The following is a 22,695-nucleotide window of genomic DNA, read 5'->3' as shown; positions in this document are numbered from 1 at the left end:
TTAAGCTAAAAAAAGGTATAAGCAAACTTCAACAGTTTGGTTGGTTCTTCCTGTATAAATAGATGGTGTGCATAGTCACTTGGCATCCCTAATCATTCAGTTCAGCCTACATCATCTTGTGGTTGCCAGCCCCATCACTCGCTGCTGCCACCCTCTTCCAGCTCTTGCTGCAGTCATCCTCAAATGCCACATGCCCTTCTAGAGGCTTCTATAGGCTGCATTTTTCCCCAGCTGATAGCATCATCATCTTCTGTAGCTCCATGGCCTCCAGGTTGCATGCCTTTTGTTGTTTTCTACAGCCGCCTGCCTGTTGGTCAACATCTACTGCACATTGGACAGCTCCCTCGACTGCCCTAGCTCCTCACCGGCTGTTGCCAGCTGCCGCCTTATTCATCCAGCCTTCATGGACAGCTGCATTTTCAATCTGATCAACCACCCTACTGTTGTACAGCTCCTAGAGGTCACACAATGCTGCGACACACTCCCTCAGACTGCAATTTTTGCTGCCTACCCACTTCTCCAGCATTTCAGCTCCACCTTGCAGTTTCAACACTCCATATCTATCTCTGGTGAACATCACACTCCAACACCTCCCTCAACTCGCTCCCCCAAGAGCCATCAGCTGTTGGACAGGTCTAGCTTTGAGCATTGTATGTACATTCATTTACATTCAACAAAAGTTCAGCTCTATCAAATTCTCTTCTTCTCTAGTTTGCATTTTTAAGTTTCTGTCTAAGTTATTGTGTTTCTGTCATGTTTATACATTCTTATGTTTTCTCTGTGCAAATCCTAGCATTCAATCAATGCAAATCCTAGCATACATTCACATGATATCAAAGTCCATGCTCTTCTAAAGAGTATCCTAAGGATATCGTGGAGGCTTTGTTTGTGCAAGATACACAAGTGACACATAACCAACTCATAATGGTTGAGACACCTCCCTCTTGGAAAGCTATGGTGTCTTCACAAGTTTCTCCTATAAAGAAAGGTTGAACACAGAAGATAAACACAAATGTGTGCCAAAGCACAAAGTGATAATTCAAGAGTAACTCAAAGACAATGAACATAGATGAAGAATGAAATGTGAACAATATAATACTCAATTTAGTAAACACACAACACAGAGTGAATACAAAACCTCAATCTCCCATGTGTCTAAAGAACCGAAGCGAAGAGATGAACTAGCTAGTGTGTTGTACTCTATATGGATTCCGGAACACAACATGCAGCCTCCGAATGTGATTAGCAGCTGTAAATGGAATTCCCAAAGTACTTGCACAGAAGATGGCCCAAGTAGAACTCCACACCCTAGTTGCACTAGTACCATGTATGAAAGGGTTAATGCTATACCATGGTATAGGTACCATACCGTACGTATTAGTAAACTAAGGTACCAGCTTAATGGATACTTGCTTTTTGGTTTGATCCACACTTTGGGATGAGTTAAATGCTTCTTATGCTAATATGACTCCCTCATGGGATTATGTCGTTTCATATTCAAACTACTTCTCCACCTTGTTTTGTTAAAAAATACTAAGCCTTAAGTAGCCTTTAGAAGAGTATCATATTTTTATCGTATCATACCTTCAAAAATCTTATGATAGCATTTAATCCCATACTTTATCATACCGTACTCAAGAAGTCTCAAGTTGAGAAGGCCAATCCTTTCAAACAGAACTGAACAATCTAAATCTATTTGGCAGCAACTCCCTAGAAAACATAGGTTTTTCACTCACTGACATTGCTCAGGTCATGTAGATGAGGAGTGCCATGACAAGTGCAAGGTCTTCCACCTAAATCCACTCCACTGTAGACTACAACTGTACCCACAGATATTACTCCCCCCAAACGCTTGAGAGAGGATACTCCCCAAGTAGCTGCACATATTGCCCTTGTTCCTCGTAACCATTCCTCTCAATGGCGCACCATTGGACATGGCATATGGACAACCCCCTCCGTTCCCACATTTCACAACCCCTGAAGGCTTGGAAGATTAGTTCGCCACACCCGCCCCATTAGATTTCACACCATAGGCACTTCTAGCCATTATTCTAGAGACTCTTGATGCAACCCAACTTAAGATCTATTTCTTCACCTTGCCACAGGTTCCATTGGCAGAGACCTTTCAACGAATGTGCACAACAACAGCCATGTCCTTAGGCTAACATCTTCTAGATTCTTTGTAGTTTCCTAGGCTCATCAATCATTAGTAGGTATTAATGGCCAGATTTTAACACATGCATGCACAACATGCTGCATTGAGGGGTTTCTGTCAGAAAGAACAGCTGCTCTCAGAACTTCAGGGGTGATGATGCAGCTCTCTGTATAAAGTGAGCTGCTTTGAAGAGGTTCGAGGGAGGAATGCAGCAGGTTTCGAAATTTGGGCTGGTTTTACAGAAGCAAGCTAATTTGCCTTTTCATTGACAAGCAGAAAAGGCACAAATTTGTGGAGATGAAATTCTTCATTGCTACTAAATGTTGCACCTTTGTTGAAAACTCCACCTGTTCTATCCACATACTTCACCCATCTGAATCAAAAGGAGAAAGAAACATGCAGCATTGAATTTTGAGGTTTTGAATTCGGAAAATTGTCTCAACTGTACAACTGAGAGGCTTTGAAATTTTTGACCCTACTCAACATGAAAATAAGAGAGAAATATGAAGAGCATTGGATTCTGAAAACTGGCTCACCCATACAAGTGAGAGGGGGTGTGATTTTTTAAATACTGGAATGCTAAAAACTGACCTGGTGCATGTCATCCTGAAATATTGGCTAACAAATGCAGAGGCCATTAAAGCTGGCCCTCTGCTATTTGACACCCAAACAAGAGGGAAAGTGGCTCAATGCTGGTCAAAGTCAATCTACCAACTGATTAAACATCATAGCCTGCAATAAAAACAAAGAAAACACTTGGCATCTAGGAATCCCATGGACAAAGCCACATTGCCGAACTTCCTCCTTAATTGAAGAGGGTAAGGTGAGAATCTCATATGCTTAAATGAAGAGTCTCTATTCTACCATTTATTGACAATGAAATGCCAAAAGTGACCCAATTCATGTCATCCTGAAATATTAGCCAACAAATACAAAGAACGAGGCCATCCTGGAATATTGGCCAATGAATGCAAAGGCCATTAAAGCTGGCCTGCTGCTATTTGACACCCAAATGAGGGAAACTGACTCACCGCTGGTCAAAGTCAATCCACCAACCCAAATGCTTGGCATCTAGAAATCGCATGGATAAAGCTACATTGATGAACCTCCTCTGGAACTGAAGAGGCTAGGGTGAAAATCTCAGATGCTCAAATGAAGAGTCACTATTCCATCGTTTGGCAAACAAGCTGCGGATCCTCCAATATCAAAAGGAAAACTGTAGACCTTGGGCCATGAAAATGTGCCCTGACACCAAGTGTCATAACTATGGTGTAAAAACTGTCTGTTAAGCTTGCATAACAGATGGAAGAGGGAAGAGAGACTGAAAATCAGATCTTGAGGTTATGAATCCTAAAAACTGACTCAACTATACAAAATGAGAGGCTGTGGGCTTTTATAACCCTGAAATGCCAAAAGTATTGCTATAACAGATTAAGTCTGGCATGGCTAAGAACAAAATTATAATGAGCCAGAAAAAGGCCTCTTGAATAAATCTACTCACATTAAGCGTTGACCTAATCCCATTTAACATGCAGAATTTTAACTCTTCTCAGACACTTTTCCAATGGTCAATTGATCGACTCCCTTACCCATTGCTTCAGAGGAGCTAACGCATCACTAATAACTTGATTAATAGCCTTCACTAAAATACATATTTCAAAATAAACAGCATAACAAAGTGCCAAAGAATGGAAAGATGCAACTTAAAGCTCCTCCTATTAAGGCACATTGACTGTGAGTTCAAGTAAACAGATGCTGCACCTGTTTGCCAATGAAACTTTCCAATGCTTTCTGCATGATTATCAAGGTTGGATGCATTTCTAGTGAGTCCACCACCACTTCAACTCTGTCCCTTTGCTTCAAGAGGGGCTTCCAGACTACAGCTAATGGAAACTCCTTCAGACTCACCCCATGCTTTCCCAATTCTCTCAAGTAATCTTTCTCACGAGGTTGTAGAAATAGCAGTGCTTCACCTTTCTTGCCAAGGCGTGCAGTCCTTCCTACTCTGCACACATTATCACCATATTATTATAGAAGAGCTCCCACATGAACTTTTCATGAAGCCATAAGTGAAATTTTATCCATAGAAGCTAAATCAGCTAAGTCATGAAGTAGCAGGTCTAAAGTAGCACACAAACACTTTCATTCTGTTAGAAGCAACTAATAATCACCTCTCTCTCTCTCTCTCTCTCTCTCTCTCTCTCTCTCTCTCTCTCTCAAGTTACACAATACAACATACAAAATTTAAGTAAAGAATAGAAAGTACATAGCAAATTAGAAAAACCAAGACTTTTTTTTTTTAATTGCAACCTGACTGATACAAAGGTGGCTTTGTCCACCAATGCACTGCTTAGATGCCCATCTAAACAAACTCTAGGTGAAGAACTTAAGGCCAGCTAGAAGAACTCTGGTTGGGTGAAAGACGGATGATCCATGGTTTTGAGGGGGGCTCCTTTTTATAGCCTGCAAAGATGGTTAGATCGGCCCAACCAACATACCATATTATTAACCTTTGCTAGTTGGACGCGGAATATTCCCTATACCATCCGGCTGGGGATGCTGCCCCCAAACCCCCACCAAGGGGGGCACTGGCCTCCCTATACCATATTATTAACCTTTGCTAGTCGGACAAGGAATATTCCCTATACCATTGGGTTGGGGATGTTTCCCCCGAACCCCCACCAAGGGAGCCGCTAGCCTTACTAGGACCCCACCAACCAAGGCCCGCCTACACAACCCTTGGAACCCATACAAAATCCTTGATAACTCCCACACCCTGCAACTTGATGCAATATGCCTCGAGTTGCTATCATCTTAACTACTCTATCTAACCAAAAGGCTAGACCCACAAAGGTCACCTTTTTGCTATCTAGTCGTATAGACCTCATCTAACATACAAGTCAAGACCCAACCAATGTTATGCCTCACACATGGCTTCTCCTCATAATGGGAGCCTTACAACTTTGAGCACCATGATCATTGGTGAAACCTTATGAGGATGGAGCATTGAGCATCTCTCTCTCTCTCTCTCAAATTACATAGCACAAGGTACCAAGTATGAGCAAAGAATAGAGAATACACAGCAAATTAGACAAGAACCAACTTCTAAGATTTTTTTAAATTGCAAACCAATTGATACAAAGATGGCTCTCTCCACCCATGCACTTCTATTGTAAAGCTTAGATGGCTATCTAGCCAAATTCTAGGTGAAAAGCTTAAGGCTAGCTAGAAGAACTCTGATTAGGTAAAAGATGGATGATCCATTGCTTTGAGGGGGTCTCCTTTTAATAGCCCACAAAGATAGTTAAGTCAGCTCAACCAACATACCATATCATTTGCCTTCACTAGTTCACTAAGGAACTTTCCCTATACCCTCGGGTTGGGGATGCTACTCTCAAACCCCCACCAAGGGGACCACTGGCCATCTAGATGATCCATTGTGAAGCTTAAATGGCCATCTAGACAGAATCTAGGTGAAAAGCTTAAGGCTAGGTAGAAGAACTCTAACAAGATGAAAGATGGATGATAACCTGACCAACATACCATATTATTTGCTTTTTTTGGTTTACCAACGAATATTCCCTATATCATCAAATTGGGGGTGCTACTCTTGAAGCCCCACCAAGGGACCCAAGCCCACTGGCCCCCTGAGAACCCTCCAACCACGGCTTGCCTCCACAACCCTCGAGACCCATACAAGGGTCCCTAATAACACCCACACCCTAAAACTCCATGTAGTATGACATTTGACTCTTATTTAATGTTAGGTGGTGTGAAAGGTATTCACACCTAGAAACACACTCTTACACACAATAACATGTGTTCACCCATGAGGGATAATAAAATAACTAAGAAACCCCCTTGGAGTCATGGGTGACTAAAACCGTAACATGAAATATAAGGAAAGGAAATATGGGAAGATCTTACCTCAATAGAGAGAATGTCTAATCCCGTACAATAGGTTCTCATAGGAGATTATACAAAGCAAATAAATACTTGCAACAAGAGCTAGATCATGATGTTGACTACCAGCAATCTAAGGGACCCAAAGTAGAATACCATTCAAAGGTCTATGTGCATGGCTCAAAGGCTGATCAAAGGCCGCCATGGTTAAGAGGCACTATGCACATGACCAAGGGCATGGTTCAGAGATATACGTGCATGGCTCAAAGGCTGATCAAAAGTCAACATGGCTCAGAGGCACTGTACACATGACCAGGGGCCTAAATTTTGGGAATGGCTCTCGAGCTCAATGTAGAGGCCATGAAAAAGTGATTACAAGCCCTCTTGAAAGAGAGAATTTCTTCGAGAATCAAATAAAAAATACAACTTTTTTTGGATTAAATTCGGGCAAAGAACCTCACACATTTATTTAGTATTTTCGTGATGGAAAGGTCTTAGAGCATGTGTGAGCATGGTCATTATCTAATTCCAATCACATCTTTTCCATTTTTATTTTTAATGACTTTTTAATATTAATTTAATTTTTCTTAACTTTAACATGATTAAAATCTCTTCTCGAGGACATCGTGATGAATATCATTTACTTGCAAATGTCACCAAGCACTATGGTCTTCACCACATCATCAAAAGTTTTGATTTGATGCACTATGGTCTTCACCACATCATCGAAAGTTTTGATTTGATGACAGAGAACGCCAACGTAAAAAGATTCCATTTTTGGTGAAGCAATAGAATTGCCCCCGCTAATAGTTAAGGCCGCCTTCTCAAAGTTCTAGATTTAAAGAACCCTCAAATTCTAGCCCACATGAACTGCTCTTTAAAAGCAAATATTAAACCTTTGATCATTAAGGCTTAAGTCTTTTAAAAAACGTTGCTTAGTCCTATTGCCTAGAGATATCAAGGCACGATGACACGGCACAAGCTGCAAGGCAATAGGGTTGGTAGATAAAAGTTGTGGCACAAGAAGTAGGCAATGGGATGGCAAACAAGCAGTCATATGAGACCTAGAATAGGGTGATAACTAGAGCACGTTGTTTCTCATGACGTGGTAATAAGACATTGGGAAAATAGGCAATAGATCTGGTATTGGAGGCAACATGGCTCAAGCAAAGGTCAACAAGTGGTTAGGGTAGGATTCTAACGCACGTAGCAAGCAATGTGGCAAACAAATGAAACACATTGGTCATAGGTCAAGATAAGATGGTAACGAACACCAAAGGAGGTGTTGACAACAAGTAGGGAGCAAGTCAGCACCATAGCCTTCTTCTTTTTCTTCGTCTACTAGGTGGAAAACAGTATTAGTTGTAGCAATCACATTTGCTAGTGTTAGAGACCAGCATTGCTAGAGTTGAAGCAAATAGGCAAAGGCCGTAGCACCTTCTTCTTTAACATTGAAGAAGCTACAATAGTGACAGGTCTAGTACGATATGAGGTGGCAATTGTGGCACACTCCAATCAAATTTGCTCTAATACCACTATTGGATGGAGAAGCTCACAAATGAAGAGTAGTAGCTAAGGCGAGAGAGAGAGAGAGAGAGAGAGAGAGAGAGAGAGAGAGAGAAACTTTGTTTGCCAAGCAAAGTTTAATGCCTTTCTAATCAGTTCAACAAATATTTCATGTCCCTAGAGGATGCCATGACTTATGGGACACTACTACATCCTCCTTGCCTAATCAGCAGCCCTTCCTTGGGCCTTTTTTGCATAGTCCCCAGCCATTGAAGGAGCTATAGCAATGATACCTGTAGTATCATATGGAGCCGACAATGATGTCGGTCCAATTGAACATGCTCTGATACCACTATTGGATGGAGGAGCTCCTAAATGGAAAGTAGCAGTTAAGGAAAATGGAGCTCCATGGTAGAGAGAGAGAGAGAGAGAGAGAGAGTGTGTGTGTGTGTGTGTGTGTGTGTGAGAGAGAGAGAGAAACTCTGCCCGTGCGGCAAAGTTTGGTGTCTTTCTAGTCGAGTCTGATGAATATTTCATGTCCCTAGAGGATGACATGACTTATGACACACTATTATATCCTCCTTGCCTAATTGATGGTCCTTCTCTATGCCTTTTTTGAGAAGTCCCTGGCAAGATTGGAGACTTAAGAGACAGCTGCATTCGGGTGTACCTCAGTGAATCAAATTTATCATTTGCTTATTAAGGAGCATGCCTAGCTAGTAGGTAAGATCAATTCCATTTTGGGACTTCATAAATGCATGAGATGGTGGAAATCAATAGTAATGAAGGGTTGGATCAACAAAACGCCCTTTAAATGCGAAGTATCTCTTTGGTGAATGTGGTGGGTGGTCTCCTCTTTGCTTCAGCTCTTTCTCAATTGAATATCTCTAATGCCTATTGCTTCTTCTGCACTACAAGCATGGAGACCTCACCACAATTTTATCTTCTACCCAATGTCAACAAAGATCTAGTCCCTTTTGTTTGGGATTTGGCATTGTCTGGTGGGACCTTTTATGCATCCCAACAATTTAGTTTTTGGCAAGCCTAAATTTTCGAATCCTATGAAGCTACATATGAAGATTATGTTTCACTTTTTGCACTTTTAGGATTGTTGGCATTATTGGACCACTTGGAATGCCTTTATTTTTTATCCCCATTTTGGTGTGCAACGTCATATTGCTCAATTAAGAGATCTCCTTTACTATGTGTGTGTGTGTGTGTGTGTGTGTGTGTGTGTGTGTGTGTGAGAGAGAGAGAGAGAGAGAGAGACCAAACAGGTGTAGCTCTCTTGTTTAAGTTGAACACGTGCTGACCAGAGGCAACTCCTACATTCGGTATAGTCATTTGGTATGGATGTAAAAAAAGGGAGATTTGAACTGGGATCTATGGATTAATAAAACAAGTGGCTTACCACTAGGGTAGCTAGTGGATTACAAAGAGAGAGAGAGAGAGAGAGAGAGAGCTTGCACGTACACCAAAGCTAAAAGGATAAAATAGAAGAATGATAATAAAATGATTGATGAAATTACAACTAACATGGCCAATGTAGTCAGGTACAATCTGTCTGGTCTGCGGACTTAATACAGTACCGAATGTACACAAAAAAATATCAGATAAAATATGATGTTTCATATGGTCATTAAAAAGTACCTCAAAAATTAAGGGTTAATCTATTAAATATTATTTTCTTCAACGTGAGAGTTATGACCCAAGAAATAGAGTTTCACAAGGCATTATCTATTCAGTACTAGCTTTGACCTTGCTGCTTCAACAGTGAATAGGATGAGAGTCAAGACCAAATGTAAATACTTTAACCCAATGAGAACTAATAAAGATAGGGTGGTAACTCGTAAGAGAGAGAGAGGGAAAACTAAACAGGAAGGTGATAAGAGAAAGGTAGGGCAAGAGGAGGTGGTAAGAGACATGGAGGTGGAGATAGAGGAAGAGGAGGTGGTAGAAGAGAGGTAGAGGAAGAGGAAGAGAATGAGGAATAGGTGGTGGTAAGAGGTAGAAGATGAGGAGTTGGTAAGAGAGACAAAGAGAGAGATAAAGATAAGAGGAAAAGGAAGATTTTCAATCTGTCCTTTTTTTCCCCTCAAATTGACAAGGTCTCTTTTTTGTCTGATGCATACCGGAACCGACGGATCCAACCGGACTGGACAGATCAGACAGATCCATTCTGTCCACAGACAGAATGCAACCCTGGACAGGACCTCAATTTATAGGCTAAGGTGTGTACCTAAACCTCACACCCTTATTTAATGTTAGGTGGTCTAAAAGTTGTTCACACCTAAACACGCACTTTTACACAGAATAATGTGTCCACACGCGAGGGACGATAAAATAACTGAAAAACTCAAATCAAGCTGAAAAACCATCCAATATGTTACATATCATAACCTTTATTGTACAAATCAGGACCCAGGTTGAAAGATGTAATTAATTAATCCATGTGAAATTGGAACTCAATACCCAATTGTTATCTATGGAAACAATAGCATGCCAACCTCTGCCACCAAATTTAAGTAGAGACTAAATGTGACCTGCACCAACTCTCCTCAACTTTGACTCAACTTTCCTCTTTTCCAGAAAGCTAAGTGAACCTGCTGTCTTATTATGTTAAAGGAAGGCAAGAAGTGGAAGGTCGAGTATAAAAGCTTCTACAAAATTTTTTAGAAAATTAAAAGAATCAGCATCAGCATTTCAATATGCCAAATCACAACTGTGAGGCATGTAAAAGAGGGATGGCATATGAACATTCTGATGTTCCAAAGGCCTCTTATAATGCCCGCTATGCAGAACGTCTTAAACATCTGACAATAATACCTGTGGACATATTCATTGGCATCACCGGGTGAATCATATTGAATAATATGAGTAACTTTTGGTATATCCAAACCCCTCGCAGCAACATCAGTACATAAAAGGAGTGCTGAACTTTCTTTGTTAAATTCCAGAAATGAGTCAGTTCGTTCCTGTTGTGACATGTTTCCATGTAATCGTTTGATCTTGCATTCAAGAAAGCCTTTGGTATCCTTCACTTCATCTCTTGGGATGAAACTCCAAAAGAATTCATTAAGCAGTGCATAGTGGAAGTCAACAGAGTCGCATGTGGATAGAAAGACCACCACCTGCTCATTTGAATAGTTAACTAATTTAATATCTCTGTCACATGTCAGCTTCAAAGACTTCAACCAAGAAATGTACAAAAAGGTAACCAAAGAAGTAGAACCTTGTGACCAGTTGACTTGTCAAGCCACATGTGTAGCACTGCCAGCAAGGTTACCAATCGCAAATTGCATGGGACTGCAATAGTGGTACTAGACATTAAATAAAACAAATGAAAAGAGTTGCTTTTACATGCTCACATCAAATTCTTGATTCAGAAACTACATTCATCTCCTATGAACAAAATGCATAAAAGCATATTAAAGATTATTTTGTTACCTGTTACATAAGTTTGAATTAGCTGTGGTGGCAATGAATACTCCAAATTTTTATCATGATCCTGATCAGATGTCAAACTTTTCTCAGGGAAGTGTGATTCACCACACTTAATATGCGAGCTGCTCAGAGACTGTGATTCGGTAAATCCCACTGTTGCAGGTTTTTTCAAGCTCAAAGATGCAAGTTTTAGAACTTGTTCATCCAAAGTTGCTGATAAGAGTACATGCTGACGTTTTACTTCTCTTCGTTTTGATTGACTCTGTGATTGATGGGTGTCAACAAAAGACAAAATAGTTTCTATATCCTTACCAAAACCGAGGTCCAAAAGCCTGCAAGAAAATTAAAGCCGATGAAATTTCAGACTGCTTGAAATTATTGTAGAATATTATGTAAAAACAGCAAGTAAAACCATTCTTGAGCCTACAGGCAAGCATAAAACCAAAGGAAGTATCAGAGATTGAATCCATGATAAGAGTGCTATAAAACAACACAAAATATCTGACAATGCTGATTTACATGTTAAAAGGGACACAAACTGCATATCACATCTTACACATTAGAACAGGCATGAGCTTTCTCTCAAGGCTCAATGGTATGAGCTGTAGGGCGCGCGCACACAGAAATAAAGTTTTATTAACATCTACAAAAGGCCAAATCAGCCTATGAGACCAAACTATTACATTTGAAAAGTCATGGAATTTTCCCAAAGTCCCAACATAGCTGTCATCTAATGCTATGACTGAGTGGAAAATAAATAATAAACAATGCATGGCTGGTAAGAACAAAAAAATGATGTCTAAGCCAGACACAATGTGGAACTACTCAAAAAGGCACTCGCATCCCAAGATATCTCTCATGGGTGTATCTAGCATAGAGAAATTGAAGCAGCAAGGTATGGTCCCCTGATGACACTGTAGTATCCTCTATATCTACAAATGATGCCTCCTATGGGGGCGTGGACTAGATGGACGTGGATGACGGGCTCTGCACCTCTCTGTGGCTATGTCTAGGGTGGTTCCTTGTGGTGGGACCACCAATCAATCTAAGGAGAGCTTTGTACTAAGGGGGAGTAGTCGATGCTCAGTAGAACTCTATGAGTGTACACTGGTGTGCAGCTCCATGCCTCTACTCCTAGGTCCATAAGAGGGGCTCTCTGTGACGGCATAGCTCCAGTAAAAACTTGGGACATCTCTCGTCCAGGAGATCCATCACCCTATATAGTGGCCCAAATCCATCTCTAAGCGAGCAATGGAAACCTCTAACCTCATAATACACTAGACATCTGCATAAGTAGTGCTCCTCTGTCTCTGACTCTAGTTGACAGATCTAGTCCTCCAAGGCGAGGAAGTCTACGTCATACTAAGGATCTACGGAGCTGTACAATTGTGCATCATACACCATGAGATAGGTGTGCATCCATGTATCTCCGGCGGAAAACAAAGTCATCGAGGGATATGTGCAAAAGATGCTTCCAATAGAAAGCCATATTTGTCCCCGAATCCTCAAAACGTGTCACCCAAGTCCTAGCTATGTGTATCTGAATAATGTCCATCTTGATGATGCGGTTTAACTCCTCTCGGCTGAGCTCCAAGTAAGGGCAATCCAAGCTATATTGTAGTGGTGGGAGGTGATCCATGTAAATCCATGTAGCCATAACCATGCCTCTATCCAATCATACCTGGCACATGCACTAAACATCCCCTTGTAATGCTAGTTGTCTAGAAGACTCTAGTGCAAGTTGAGAGTATCTTTGTCTCAACAAGTCCCAAAGCCGATGCAAGAACGTCACTATCTACAAAAGGGCCTCTAGCACTATGGTTAGTGCTCCCATCTCTGCTTTGATAATCGCATGTGATACATTCTCTTGTACAAATTTCAGCCATCAGCATTCATCCATGTGGCGGTCTACCCTTTGCAACTGTTGCCACTCTTTCCACGACTCCTCCAATGCCTGGCGCCTTCTTGCTCAGCCGTTGCCCATTATCTAGCACCCTCCCTCCAGCTGTATTCAACATCATTGTCATCACCAGCCCCTCCTGCTGCTTGCGTTTGGACTCTACAATCTCTGGTGACAAGTGGCAGCCCTTCTCCATCCATCAAGCAACCTTCTGCAGCCTACCTTTGGTCTTCTCCTCACCTGGTGGCAGTGATGTGCTTCTCCATCCTCTTGGCAGCTCCACCATTGCTGTGTTTGCAGCTTTCTACTGTTGTCTTCCACCTTAAGCACCATCCAAGCAGTCGTCTTCGTATCTTGAATCTCTAGTGTTCTCCATTTGGTGTTTTCCTCACCTTTTGTCACTCTGACTAGTGGTTACAGCACTTAGGATCCATCTCTGATGGACGTCACTCTCCGACACTCCATTGCTCTACCCTTGGGCATTATGTGCACTCTTATATTCATTCACTTCAAAGTTTCTTCTCTCTATGTTTGTCTCTGTGTTTGAGTTTTGAGTTTTGAGTTTTGCATTTAGGGTTTGAGTTTTGCTTGTCACTATCTGAGTCTCTGTGTTTCAGTCTTGGTCGTATATGCTATGTTTTCCTCAGTGCAAAACCTAGCATATCTTCGCATGGTATCAAAGTCGGTGCTCTTCTAAAGAGTATGTGGTGATTGTGGAGGCTAGTCCTTGTGTGAGACTCACACATAACTCGATTCTGACTCAATGTTTTGGGCACCTTCTTCTTGGGATCCTATGATGCCCTATCAGGCTTCTCCATCATTGGAGGCTCTAAAAAGACATTATGGTCTCAAGGAGGAGGTAGACACACCTTCACCTTTACCATCTTCTTCTTCTCATTTTGGTCATCTTACAAATGAAGAGTTTGAGGAGTACTTGCGCATCACATATAGTCCGGTTTATACCCCTCCAACCAATGCTACTACTCCGTCTGGATTAATTGGTGAGATTAGCTCTCTCTCTAACCTTGAAGGGACCATGACATTCCGCACGTCTGGTGATCCATCTCCTTCATCTCAGCCCAGCCTTATGTCATGTTCGTACAACCATTTTGAGTCGTTTGAGCAAAAACCCTCTCCTGTTTCTTCTTTTGTTGTGCAAGATCCGGACGATTTTCAATATGTTAACTTTAACAAAGAAGGCTCTCAGAGCAAACACCCTTCATCAGATATATCTCTACCATCTGTTTCATTTGAGCAAGAAAATCACACTTCTCAACTCCCTCTCATTCCACCACTATCTTCTCCACATTCTGATCTCCTCACATCTTCATTCCAAAACATTGGATTACACTCCGCTTGCGCTCATAGCACACTAGGGGTTGGATCTTCCATCTCTACTCCTAGCACTTTCTCATTCCCCATCCCCCCATCTACCTATCCTCCATTCCCTACACCTCTCGGTGCATCATTAGGGGGAATGCCACCCTTTAACATTGTACCTTCCACATACCCCACTTTACCACATACTTCCGCTCTAGGACAGCTATGATGGGCATCCCCCTCCGTACCCCCAAACACTCACAACTCCCTCATACCACCTTTCAAACATTGAGATGTCTATCCTTTGCTTATGGACTGTCGTCACACATGCCTTGGATCACCCCTATGCAGGGATTTCCATCCTCTGCTCCACTTGTCCCTATCCCTCCACTCTCGGGTTCTCAAGAAAGTATCATCCCCATAGCCAATCCACCCTTGTCCACATTTGGATCCATTATGTACACTTCTCGTATGCATGGTGGGCACTTTGGGATTTCTTTCCATTTGTACTCCACTCCCTCACCTTATCCCCCCTATCCACCCCATGTCCTAGCACTACCACTCCTATTGCAATGACCAAGAATGTTTACGGATAAGACTCATTCTAATGGGTCGAACTTCACCACTTGATCGAATTTCATGCAACAAGTGCTTGAATCTCACGGTCTTTGGGACCTCGTCATTGGTACCAAGCCTATGCCCTCAATTAGCTCACCCTAATCACCTCTGTCAATGGAGACTTGCAATGCCACAACCAATGTTGAGTTAATGCAGGGGCTGCTTCCTGAGTTCCACTCTCAGTTAAAATATTTTCCCCTGGCATTTGAATGTTTTTCATGAAGGGGACGATCTGAAAGTCAAATTGGCCAAATATCGGCAATTACTCACCGAGTTTGCCACTACTAGCTTCCCGAAGTTAGATGACGATCAAGTCATGTTCTTCCTAAACAACTTGCCTGACACATAGCTTCCATTTTATCCAGCACATTATCTCCATACTGAGATTACCGACCTTCTACAAGTTTGAGTGTCAGTTCTTGCATTACACATGGATGCACAATCAAGTCCACAGGAAAGCCTCCACACATGCTTATTCAAAGAGGCAAGGGTTGGTTGTCTCTTCTTCGGGAGGAAAGCATATATTGGCAAGAACTCGCAAGATGCGAAGGCAAGCCAAAACAAGAGTTACACCTTTTCCTCCAACGGAACCAAAGAAACACGATCCCTTTGACAACAAATTCCTAAGAAAAATAGATTTTGCACAAGCCGGCAGAGATTGGACCATATGGATAAGGAGCGTCGTACCAAGGCTCAAGGTCTCCCACCTAGAATTCCATAGTAGATTGATGCGATTGCTCCATCTGTCCCAATGGCTACTAGACAAGTAGCATGCGGACAACCTCAATGACCTATATCTTTCACTCCTCTTAAAGGATTACTTGATTGGACTGCTAGTGGCTCACCTATTGCACTCTACGCATCCATTCCTAGGGCATCTGCTGCACTTTCTAGGACTCCTTCCCCACCTCATCGTACACAATGGTGGCCTCACACTTAGCCTTTCCCTTTTTAGACTTCTGCTACATACTTATATACTCATTGCATTGCACTTAGCTTTGCTTTCCTTTATTTTCAGTTTTGTTTTTCGGAGCATCTCACTACTCACCTCTGTGCTTGCAAATTTTGATCTTAGTTACAAGATTTTGTATTTCATAATTTCTCCATGAGCTTTGCTTTCCTTTATTTTCCGTTTTGTTTTTTGGAGTATCTCACTACTCACCTCTGTGCTTGCAAATTTTGATCTCAGTTACAAGATTTTGTATTTCATAATTTCTCCATGAGAAACATTGTCCAAGTAGCACCTACTACATGAGCATTCTTCAACATGTAGCCTACTATACATCCCATTGTGTAGTGCACCACTAACAAATCCTAAGTTGTTTCCACTAGCGGATTACATCACCATCCTTCTTAACATGCTACTTCATCACCCTTTCCTCATCATCGACATCCTCAAGTGGATGGGTGAGCTTATATTATTTTGTGATGTGTTGGGTGTACTATCCCTCTTCCTGTCTTCTAGGTCACTGTTACTTAATGGGCCGCCGCCCATAAAATTACCTTTTCCACCAAAACAAAAAAAAAAAGTAAAAACAAAAACAACTCAATGTGGTTCCATCTGCCTTTGTATGGCCAAGGCCACTGGGCAACTGACGACCGAGCACCCTTTGTTCAATGCCATGTCCTCTCTAGGGTGACTACTTGGACTGCCTTGGTAAGATAACCATCACCTTTGTAGTCATGGTAGGCCATTGCGTAGCTAACATGCACCTTTTATCCAATGCCTTGGCTAATTTGAGATGGAACGCCTTGGGGTAAACATTGCAAGCCTTCCCTATTAGACTCAGTTTTGGGCCTAAGAGGGGGTGAAATGCATGGTTTGAGAGAGTTTTAGTGGTCCCCCAAAACCCTAATTTTTGGGATACCCTTCAACATCTATAAATATATAGGCTATCCACTCACAACTCCTCCAATGCCTCGCGCCTTCTTCCTCAGCTATCACCCACTATCAGGTGCTCTCCCTCTAACTGCATTTGGCATCATTGTCATCACCAACCACTCCTACTGCTTGTGTTTGGACTCTACAATCCCTGGCAACAAGTGGCAGTCCTCCTCCTCCATCCATCAGGCAACCTTCTACAGCCTACATTTGGTCTTCCCCTCACCTAGCAGCAACCGACATGCTTCTCCATCCTCCTACCAGCTCTGCCATTGCTGCGTTTGTAGCTTTCTACTGTCACCTTCCTTCTCAGGCATTATCTTGGCTACATTCATTAGGTGATTAACAAATAAAGCATAGTATCAAAGAAAGGACTATCAAAAAATGTCAAAATGAGGGTAGAAAAAACGGTCTGAGAAATCTGCATATTAACCAACATAGCAGCTGGTAGGGATTGCGACAAGGAGTGTCTAAGGAACTGTAGGATTGAAAGACAGATCCAAGGAAAATATAATTCCTTTACTTCCACATTGTCCAAACTGCCTAGTATCTGATCCAAACGTAAGATCTTGGGAAAATCTGCCAAATAGCTAGGACTGCTTTCTTAGTCTCTGTGCAGGAATCCAGCATGCAGGTGTCTAGAAAGTCTGTCCGTGCATAAATCATGGTCTGAGTACCTCCATACATATGTTACATTATGATCTCCCATTCATAGACTAGGTTATTCCAATTTAAGCGAATGTTGCCTACAAGTATTTTTTCCCTTACGGGCCTATAACTTTTAGTAATGCTTGAAACATTGTTTATTCGAGAGCAACATCATCTGTAAATCAGAAGCCCATTGTTTAGTGGAGAGCATGTTTCCTTGACCAGTGCTCTTTAGCTGATTACTCGCTTATCTTACTTCCAAAATAAGCATTAAAACTAAGACAAACAAACATGTAGCCTTTTATCATGGCAAGACAATTGCATTTAGCACATACTAACACAAAGTATCTTTACCATGGCAAAAGCAATCTACTGTAGCAAATGAGCAACGTTTGCTCAGAATCTGCATTGATCTTACTTGATTAGACATTGACCTTGACAACAAGAAAATACTAGAAAGTCAATAATATCCCATTTTGTGAAACTCCTTACCTGTCAGCTTCATCAAAAACTATCCATCGCAAATTCTCATAGCAGAACGAGGTAGTATTTTGCAAGTGATCTAAAAGGCGACCAGGTGTCGCAATCAAAATCGTAACACCTGAAAAAAGGAATAATCAGAATATCTGTTATAATCTGGGAGAAGAGACTCAGTTTGATACATATAAATCAGCATAACCCCTAGACTCTAGTGTTAGGTACTTCATCCTTCTGAAAAATCTATGAGCAGTTTAGGCTTGTGGTTGATCTGTCATTCACCCTTGAAGATAAGACTTCCATTTAATGAGAAACATTGTGAGAGGAATCAAGCTAATGATGCAAAGTTCTCCACCAAAAAATGATACTATGACTATCAGAAGTGGATGCAGCAATGGAAGCGTATACATATGCTGAAATAGACTGCTGAACACAAGACAGAGAAAAAAGAAGAACACTGCAAAAGAAGAGAACTCAGAAGAAGACTTGGGAAATCGAATCCATATACCAAGACATGAGACAATACAAAAACCAGTGTGAGTCACTAGCTGTGAAGGCACTGGCACCAGCTCCTATCTCCAGCAAGGACCTGTGGATGACAATTGAATGATGGAGTGTGGAGGAGGAGCCTGAATAAATAGGCTGAAAGAATGCCATAAATAGCAACAAGTCAGCCACCATAAAAAGCCAACATAGCCATCATAAAAAGCCAAATAAAATGCCTAAACAATCAAGAAAATATCTTGATGTCCTTGTTAAGCTAAAAATCCATTAGCCTAACTTAAATAGCCCCAAAACATGCTTAATTAGTGAAGAAAACCTCTTATTTTAAAAAGAAACACAATCCTAGAGAGTTACTATGTCCCACATGCAAAACCCTAATGTGAGTGCCCCAAACTTTCCATTAATAGGCATGCAGCCCGCCACTCTCCCTCAATCTCGTTTTTGCAGGTTTCAAGAGCCATAACTCTGCTGCTCACGCCCCGTTCCCAAAGTACATCGTGGTTAGAGCTTCCACCAACCACCTACTACCATCCATGACTTGATTGCAACCTTCTTTGCATGTTTGCTGCTGTAGCCAGGTCGCAGGAGCTGTCGCCTACAATTCGGTGTTGTCGCCTACAGTTGGATGTTGTTGCCATCTATTGGCAACTATCACCATCATCTTCTCTCTCCTTTGAATGCTGCATTTTCGTTTTCTAGCTGCCGCCCTGACATTCTCTTTGTTGGGGGTAAAGTCCCTTTGAGTGTAAAGTCCCTTAATCTCCGTGTGTATAAACTTATACGGGTGTGAACACACCCTTACTTGTACCCTAACATATAAATACATTTTATTCTTTGTGTATTGTGACTAGTTGATACACTCATCTTGGGATTCTCTTACTCTCACACTCAACACTATTCCTGCTCCATTTCTAACTCACATTCCCATTGCAAACTCATCCCAAAAAACTAGTATTAGTGCTACAGCAAAAGTGTGTACACTTCCCAAGGACAATGCAAGTCAATTCAACGTGCACGTGCGGAGTCAAGTCATCATTTTTTAGTCAATCAAGGGGTAGCAAGCGTTCGTTTTGACTAGGCGACAAGGTTTCTGATCACGCAATAGGTCAGGTTGGTCAGGCACAGGTGTTCCACGCCAGCGGCAGTCGATCATGTGCAGGCGACAGCTCGGCAGTCAATCATGGGCAAGCAACAACACCCAAAAGTTGATGCAGACAGGCGGCAAACTGCGTGGACAGCAGGCAGCTGCACCAGAGACATTTTTTGATTCCTTGGGACATCTCCCTAAGCCCCAATTCACGCATCTAAGAACAGCCTGCAAATTTGTGCCTAAAATTTGGGGCTTTTCCCAAATTTGATGTTGTTTATGCATAACTGTGACATTGGACACAGAAATTGTGCACATTGGCCTTGAAATTTTTTGGGGCTTTTCATGTATCAGTGAAAGTTTGCTCAATTAAGCCAAAATTATTGACATTGGTGCATATTTGAACTCGATAAATTTAGGGCTTTTGCAAAATTTTGCTAATTTTTTCTAAATTTGCCTATTTTATGCTCTCAAGAACATGTATTAATGCAATTGGGGCAAGTTGATCAGTGAAATTTTGGTGCTTTGCTGAAATTTGTGAATTTTAGCAAATTTGGTGTGTGAAATGCACATTGGGGACATTGCTAAAGCAATCTTGGTGCTATAAGCAGTGTAATTCAAATTTATTATTTCCCACTTGCGAAATTTTGAAGAAATTGTAGAGGATTTTGGTGTTTTTTGTGTATCAGAAGTGTTTTTGGGCACATATGTATGCAGTACACATATTAGGCAACTCCTATTGAGTTGATGTATTGTTGAATATTCATGGTGCAACAATCTTAGTGATCATTTGCAGATCTGGGATTGTTGCAAATGTATTTTTTGGTGATATTGCTGAAGTGGGAGTCACCTTGCAGTTGTGTATGCATGGAATATATGCTGAAATCATAGTTATATTAAAGAAAGTCATTCTTTCTACTGCTGTACATGTATTTGGATCAAATCTTGCTCTCATTTCCTGAAATTTTTGGGCTGAAATTAGCTGAATATTCAGCATGTTATTTACTATCATAAAATACAGCATTTGGATAGTGAACAATGGTGCCTTTTTTCATGTCACTCCCTCTTTGGAGTCTTTTTCAGAATACACTACAGGTTTCCTAGGCAAGGTTTACTTGGGCAACAATTATGCATCTGAGATAGAGGATGTAGGTACCATTCACTTGGCCCTTGAAAATGGCCAAGAGCTGATTTCACAAGATGTCAAATTTGTACCTGGCATAAAGAAAAGTCTATTGTCAATTGTGCAGCTTGATGCAAGCGGATATTTTACTACCTTCAGTGCTGGATCTTGGAAGGTCCACAAGGGCTCTATGCTAATTGTTAAGAGTAGTAAAAAGGGAACTTTGTACTATTTGCATTGTAAAGCATTACCTGGCACGTTATTGGTTGTGGCTGAAGCTCATTCACAGATGAAACTTTGGCATAAAAGACTTGGCCATACGAGCCAGAAGGGCCTTCAAGTTCTCTCCTCTTTTGGGAGATTTGATATAAAAGGCTCGGGTTTCAACTTTTGTCATGATTGCATATATGGAAAACATGTGAAGTCTCCTTATTACTCTGGTGTCGTTAAGCAGTCCAATGCTCTTGATTTAGTACACTCTGATGTGTGCACTATGCTTGTTAATTCACATGGGGGTGCAAGGTACTTTCACTTTTATTGATGATTTCAATAGAAAGTCATGGGTGTGTGTGTTAAAGTGCAAAAAGAAAGTGTTGGATGCCTTTAAAAGGTTTCATGCTTTTGTTACCACACAGAAAGAGCTTAAGTTAAAAGCTATAAGAACGAATAATGGGGGCGAGTATGTCTCTAACGAGATCAAATAGTTGTGAGATACATGGCATTAAGAGGGAGTTGACAACCCCTTACAATCATGCATCAAATGGCGTGGCTGAAAGATATAATCGCACACTCAATGAGAGTCAAATGTATGCTGTCCATAGCTAATCTCCCGTAATAGTTCTGGGGAGAGGCTCTTAATTTGTTGAGATATGATTGCTTTTAGTTCTCATTGGAGCTTGATTGCAATAGACCTTGTGAATAAGCAATGTTTTTTAATCAACTCTATGAAAGGAAGCCATGGAAATGCTAAATTGTAAGTTATATTATCCAAGGGCTCCTTGATATTTCAATTCTTTTTTTTGTAAGTACTCTAAATTTCAACATATTTTATATATAGAGGTGCCAAAAGATTAATTGAAGAACTAGAGAAAAGACCCCCTATGCCGTCTGATTTGCTTGCAACAATGCAATATAGACAAGTTGTGGTAAGTTATTCATTAAGCAGTTCATGTATGCAATCACTATCCTAATCGTGCATCGGAAAATGGCTTTCCTAAAGAGGTTAGATCTGGCAAACCTGCTTCGTATGACCATTTGCGTGTCTTTGGTTGTGATGCCTTTGTGCATGTTCTTGTAGATCAGAGAACTAAACTAGACATGAAATCCATCACGGGCATCTTCATGGGATATGGAGATCAGGGAGAGATGGGTTATAGAGTTTGGCTTCCTCAGGGCATGAAGATAGTATACAGCCAAGACGTAGTATTTAATAAGGCAAAATTGCTGAAAAATGCTACACAGGGTGACCTTGACAAAAAGAATGTCAAATTTCAGCATGAACAACTGGCCATTCAACAGCCATTAGTTGAAGATTTTGTGTCTTTTGATGTTGAAAATGAGCAACAACCTATTGTGCTACAGCTAGAAGATAATGGACAGCAAATAGATGCACACAATGAAATAGGACAACAAGAAGAACATGCTGAAAACAGGTTATAGAAGCAAAAAAATGCTGAAAATCAACCACCAGGTAATGGTGTGCACATACCTAAGGATGTAGACCCATTGCCTAACAATGCAGATCATTGGGTAAGAAGGTCTACATGTGTCAAAAGGCAGCCATAGAAGTTTCAGTCATCTTTGGATTGCATTTTATTGATTGATAAAGGTGAGCCTTTGACATTTAGAGAGTCGCAATCATGTGAAAACAAGAGAAAGTGGGAGCTTGCTATGCAAGAAGAGATGAAGTCTCTATATGTAAATAACACATGGGAGCTTGTACCCTTGCCCAAGGATAGGAAAGCTATCCCTAAAATGGATTTACAAGGTGAAATGTATTGATGGGAAGCCCAAGTACAAGGCACGTCTGGTTGCTAACGGCTATACACAAAAGGAAGGCATAGAATTCCAGGAGGTTTTTTCACCAGTGGTGAAGATGACTACACTCCGTGTTTTGCTTTCACTGCAT

The 22,695-nt window shown here is 41.3% G+C and overlaps 1 protein-coding gene across 4 annotated transcripts in view; it reads right to left on the bottom strand.

Moving 5' to 3' along the window:
• LOC148028460 (P-loop containing nucleoside triphosphate hydrolases superfamily protein) overlaps positions 1-22,695 on the bottom strand; it is an 85,935-nt gene that overhangs the window by 18,571 nt on the left and 44,669 nt on the right. For 3 of the 4 annotated variants that reach the window (XM_087690266.1, XM_087690264.1, XM_087690265.1), the window contains exons 5-9: positions 17,869-17,977; positions 11,012-11,340; positions 10,797-10,870; positions 10,391-10,695; positions 3,917-4,160 (exon numbers count right to left, since the gene is read on the bottom strand). In XM_087690266.1, the coding sequence (XP_087546392.1) occupies positions 3,917-4,160; positions 10,391-10,695; positions 10,797-10,870; positions 11,012-11,340; positions 17,869-17,977 (1,061 nt within the window). Of the gene's footprint in view, positions 1-2,699; positions 2,888-3,916; positions 4,161-10,390; positions 10,696-10,796; positions 10,871-11,011; positions 11,341-17,868; positions 17,978-22,695 lie in introns of those variants that run through there. The other variant, XM_087690267.1, reaches the window with a different exon arrangement.

Source organism: Lygodium microphyllum, chromosome 12 (genome assembly GCF_053477565.2).
Source record: "Lygodium microphyllum isolate KBCC chromosome 12, Lygodium_microphyllum_v1.1.10, whole genome shotgun sequence".
Lineage (NCBI taxonomy): Eukaryota > Viridiplantae > Streptophyta > Polypodiopsida > Schizaeales > Lygodiaceae > Lygodium > Lygodium microphyllum.
The sequence above is the reverse complement of the archived record's forward strand: the minus strand, read 5'-3'. Positions and strand labels throughout refer to the sequence as shown.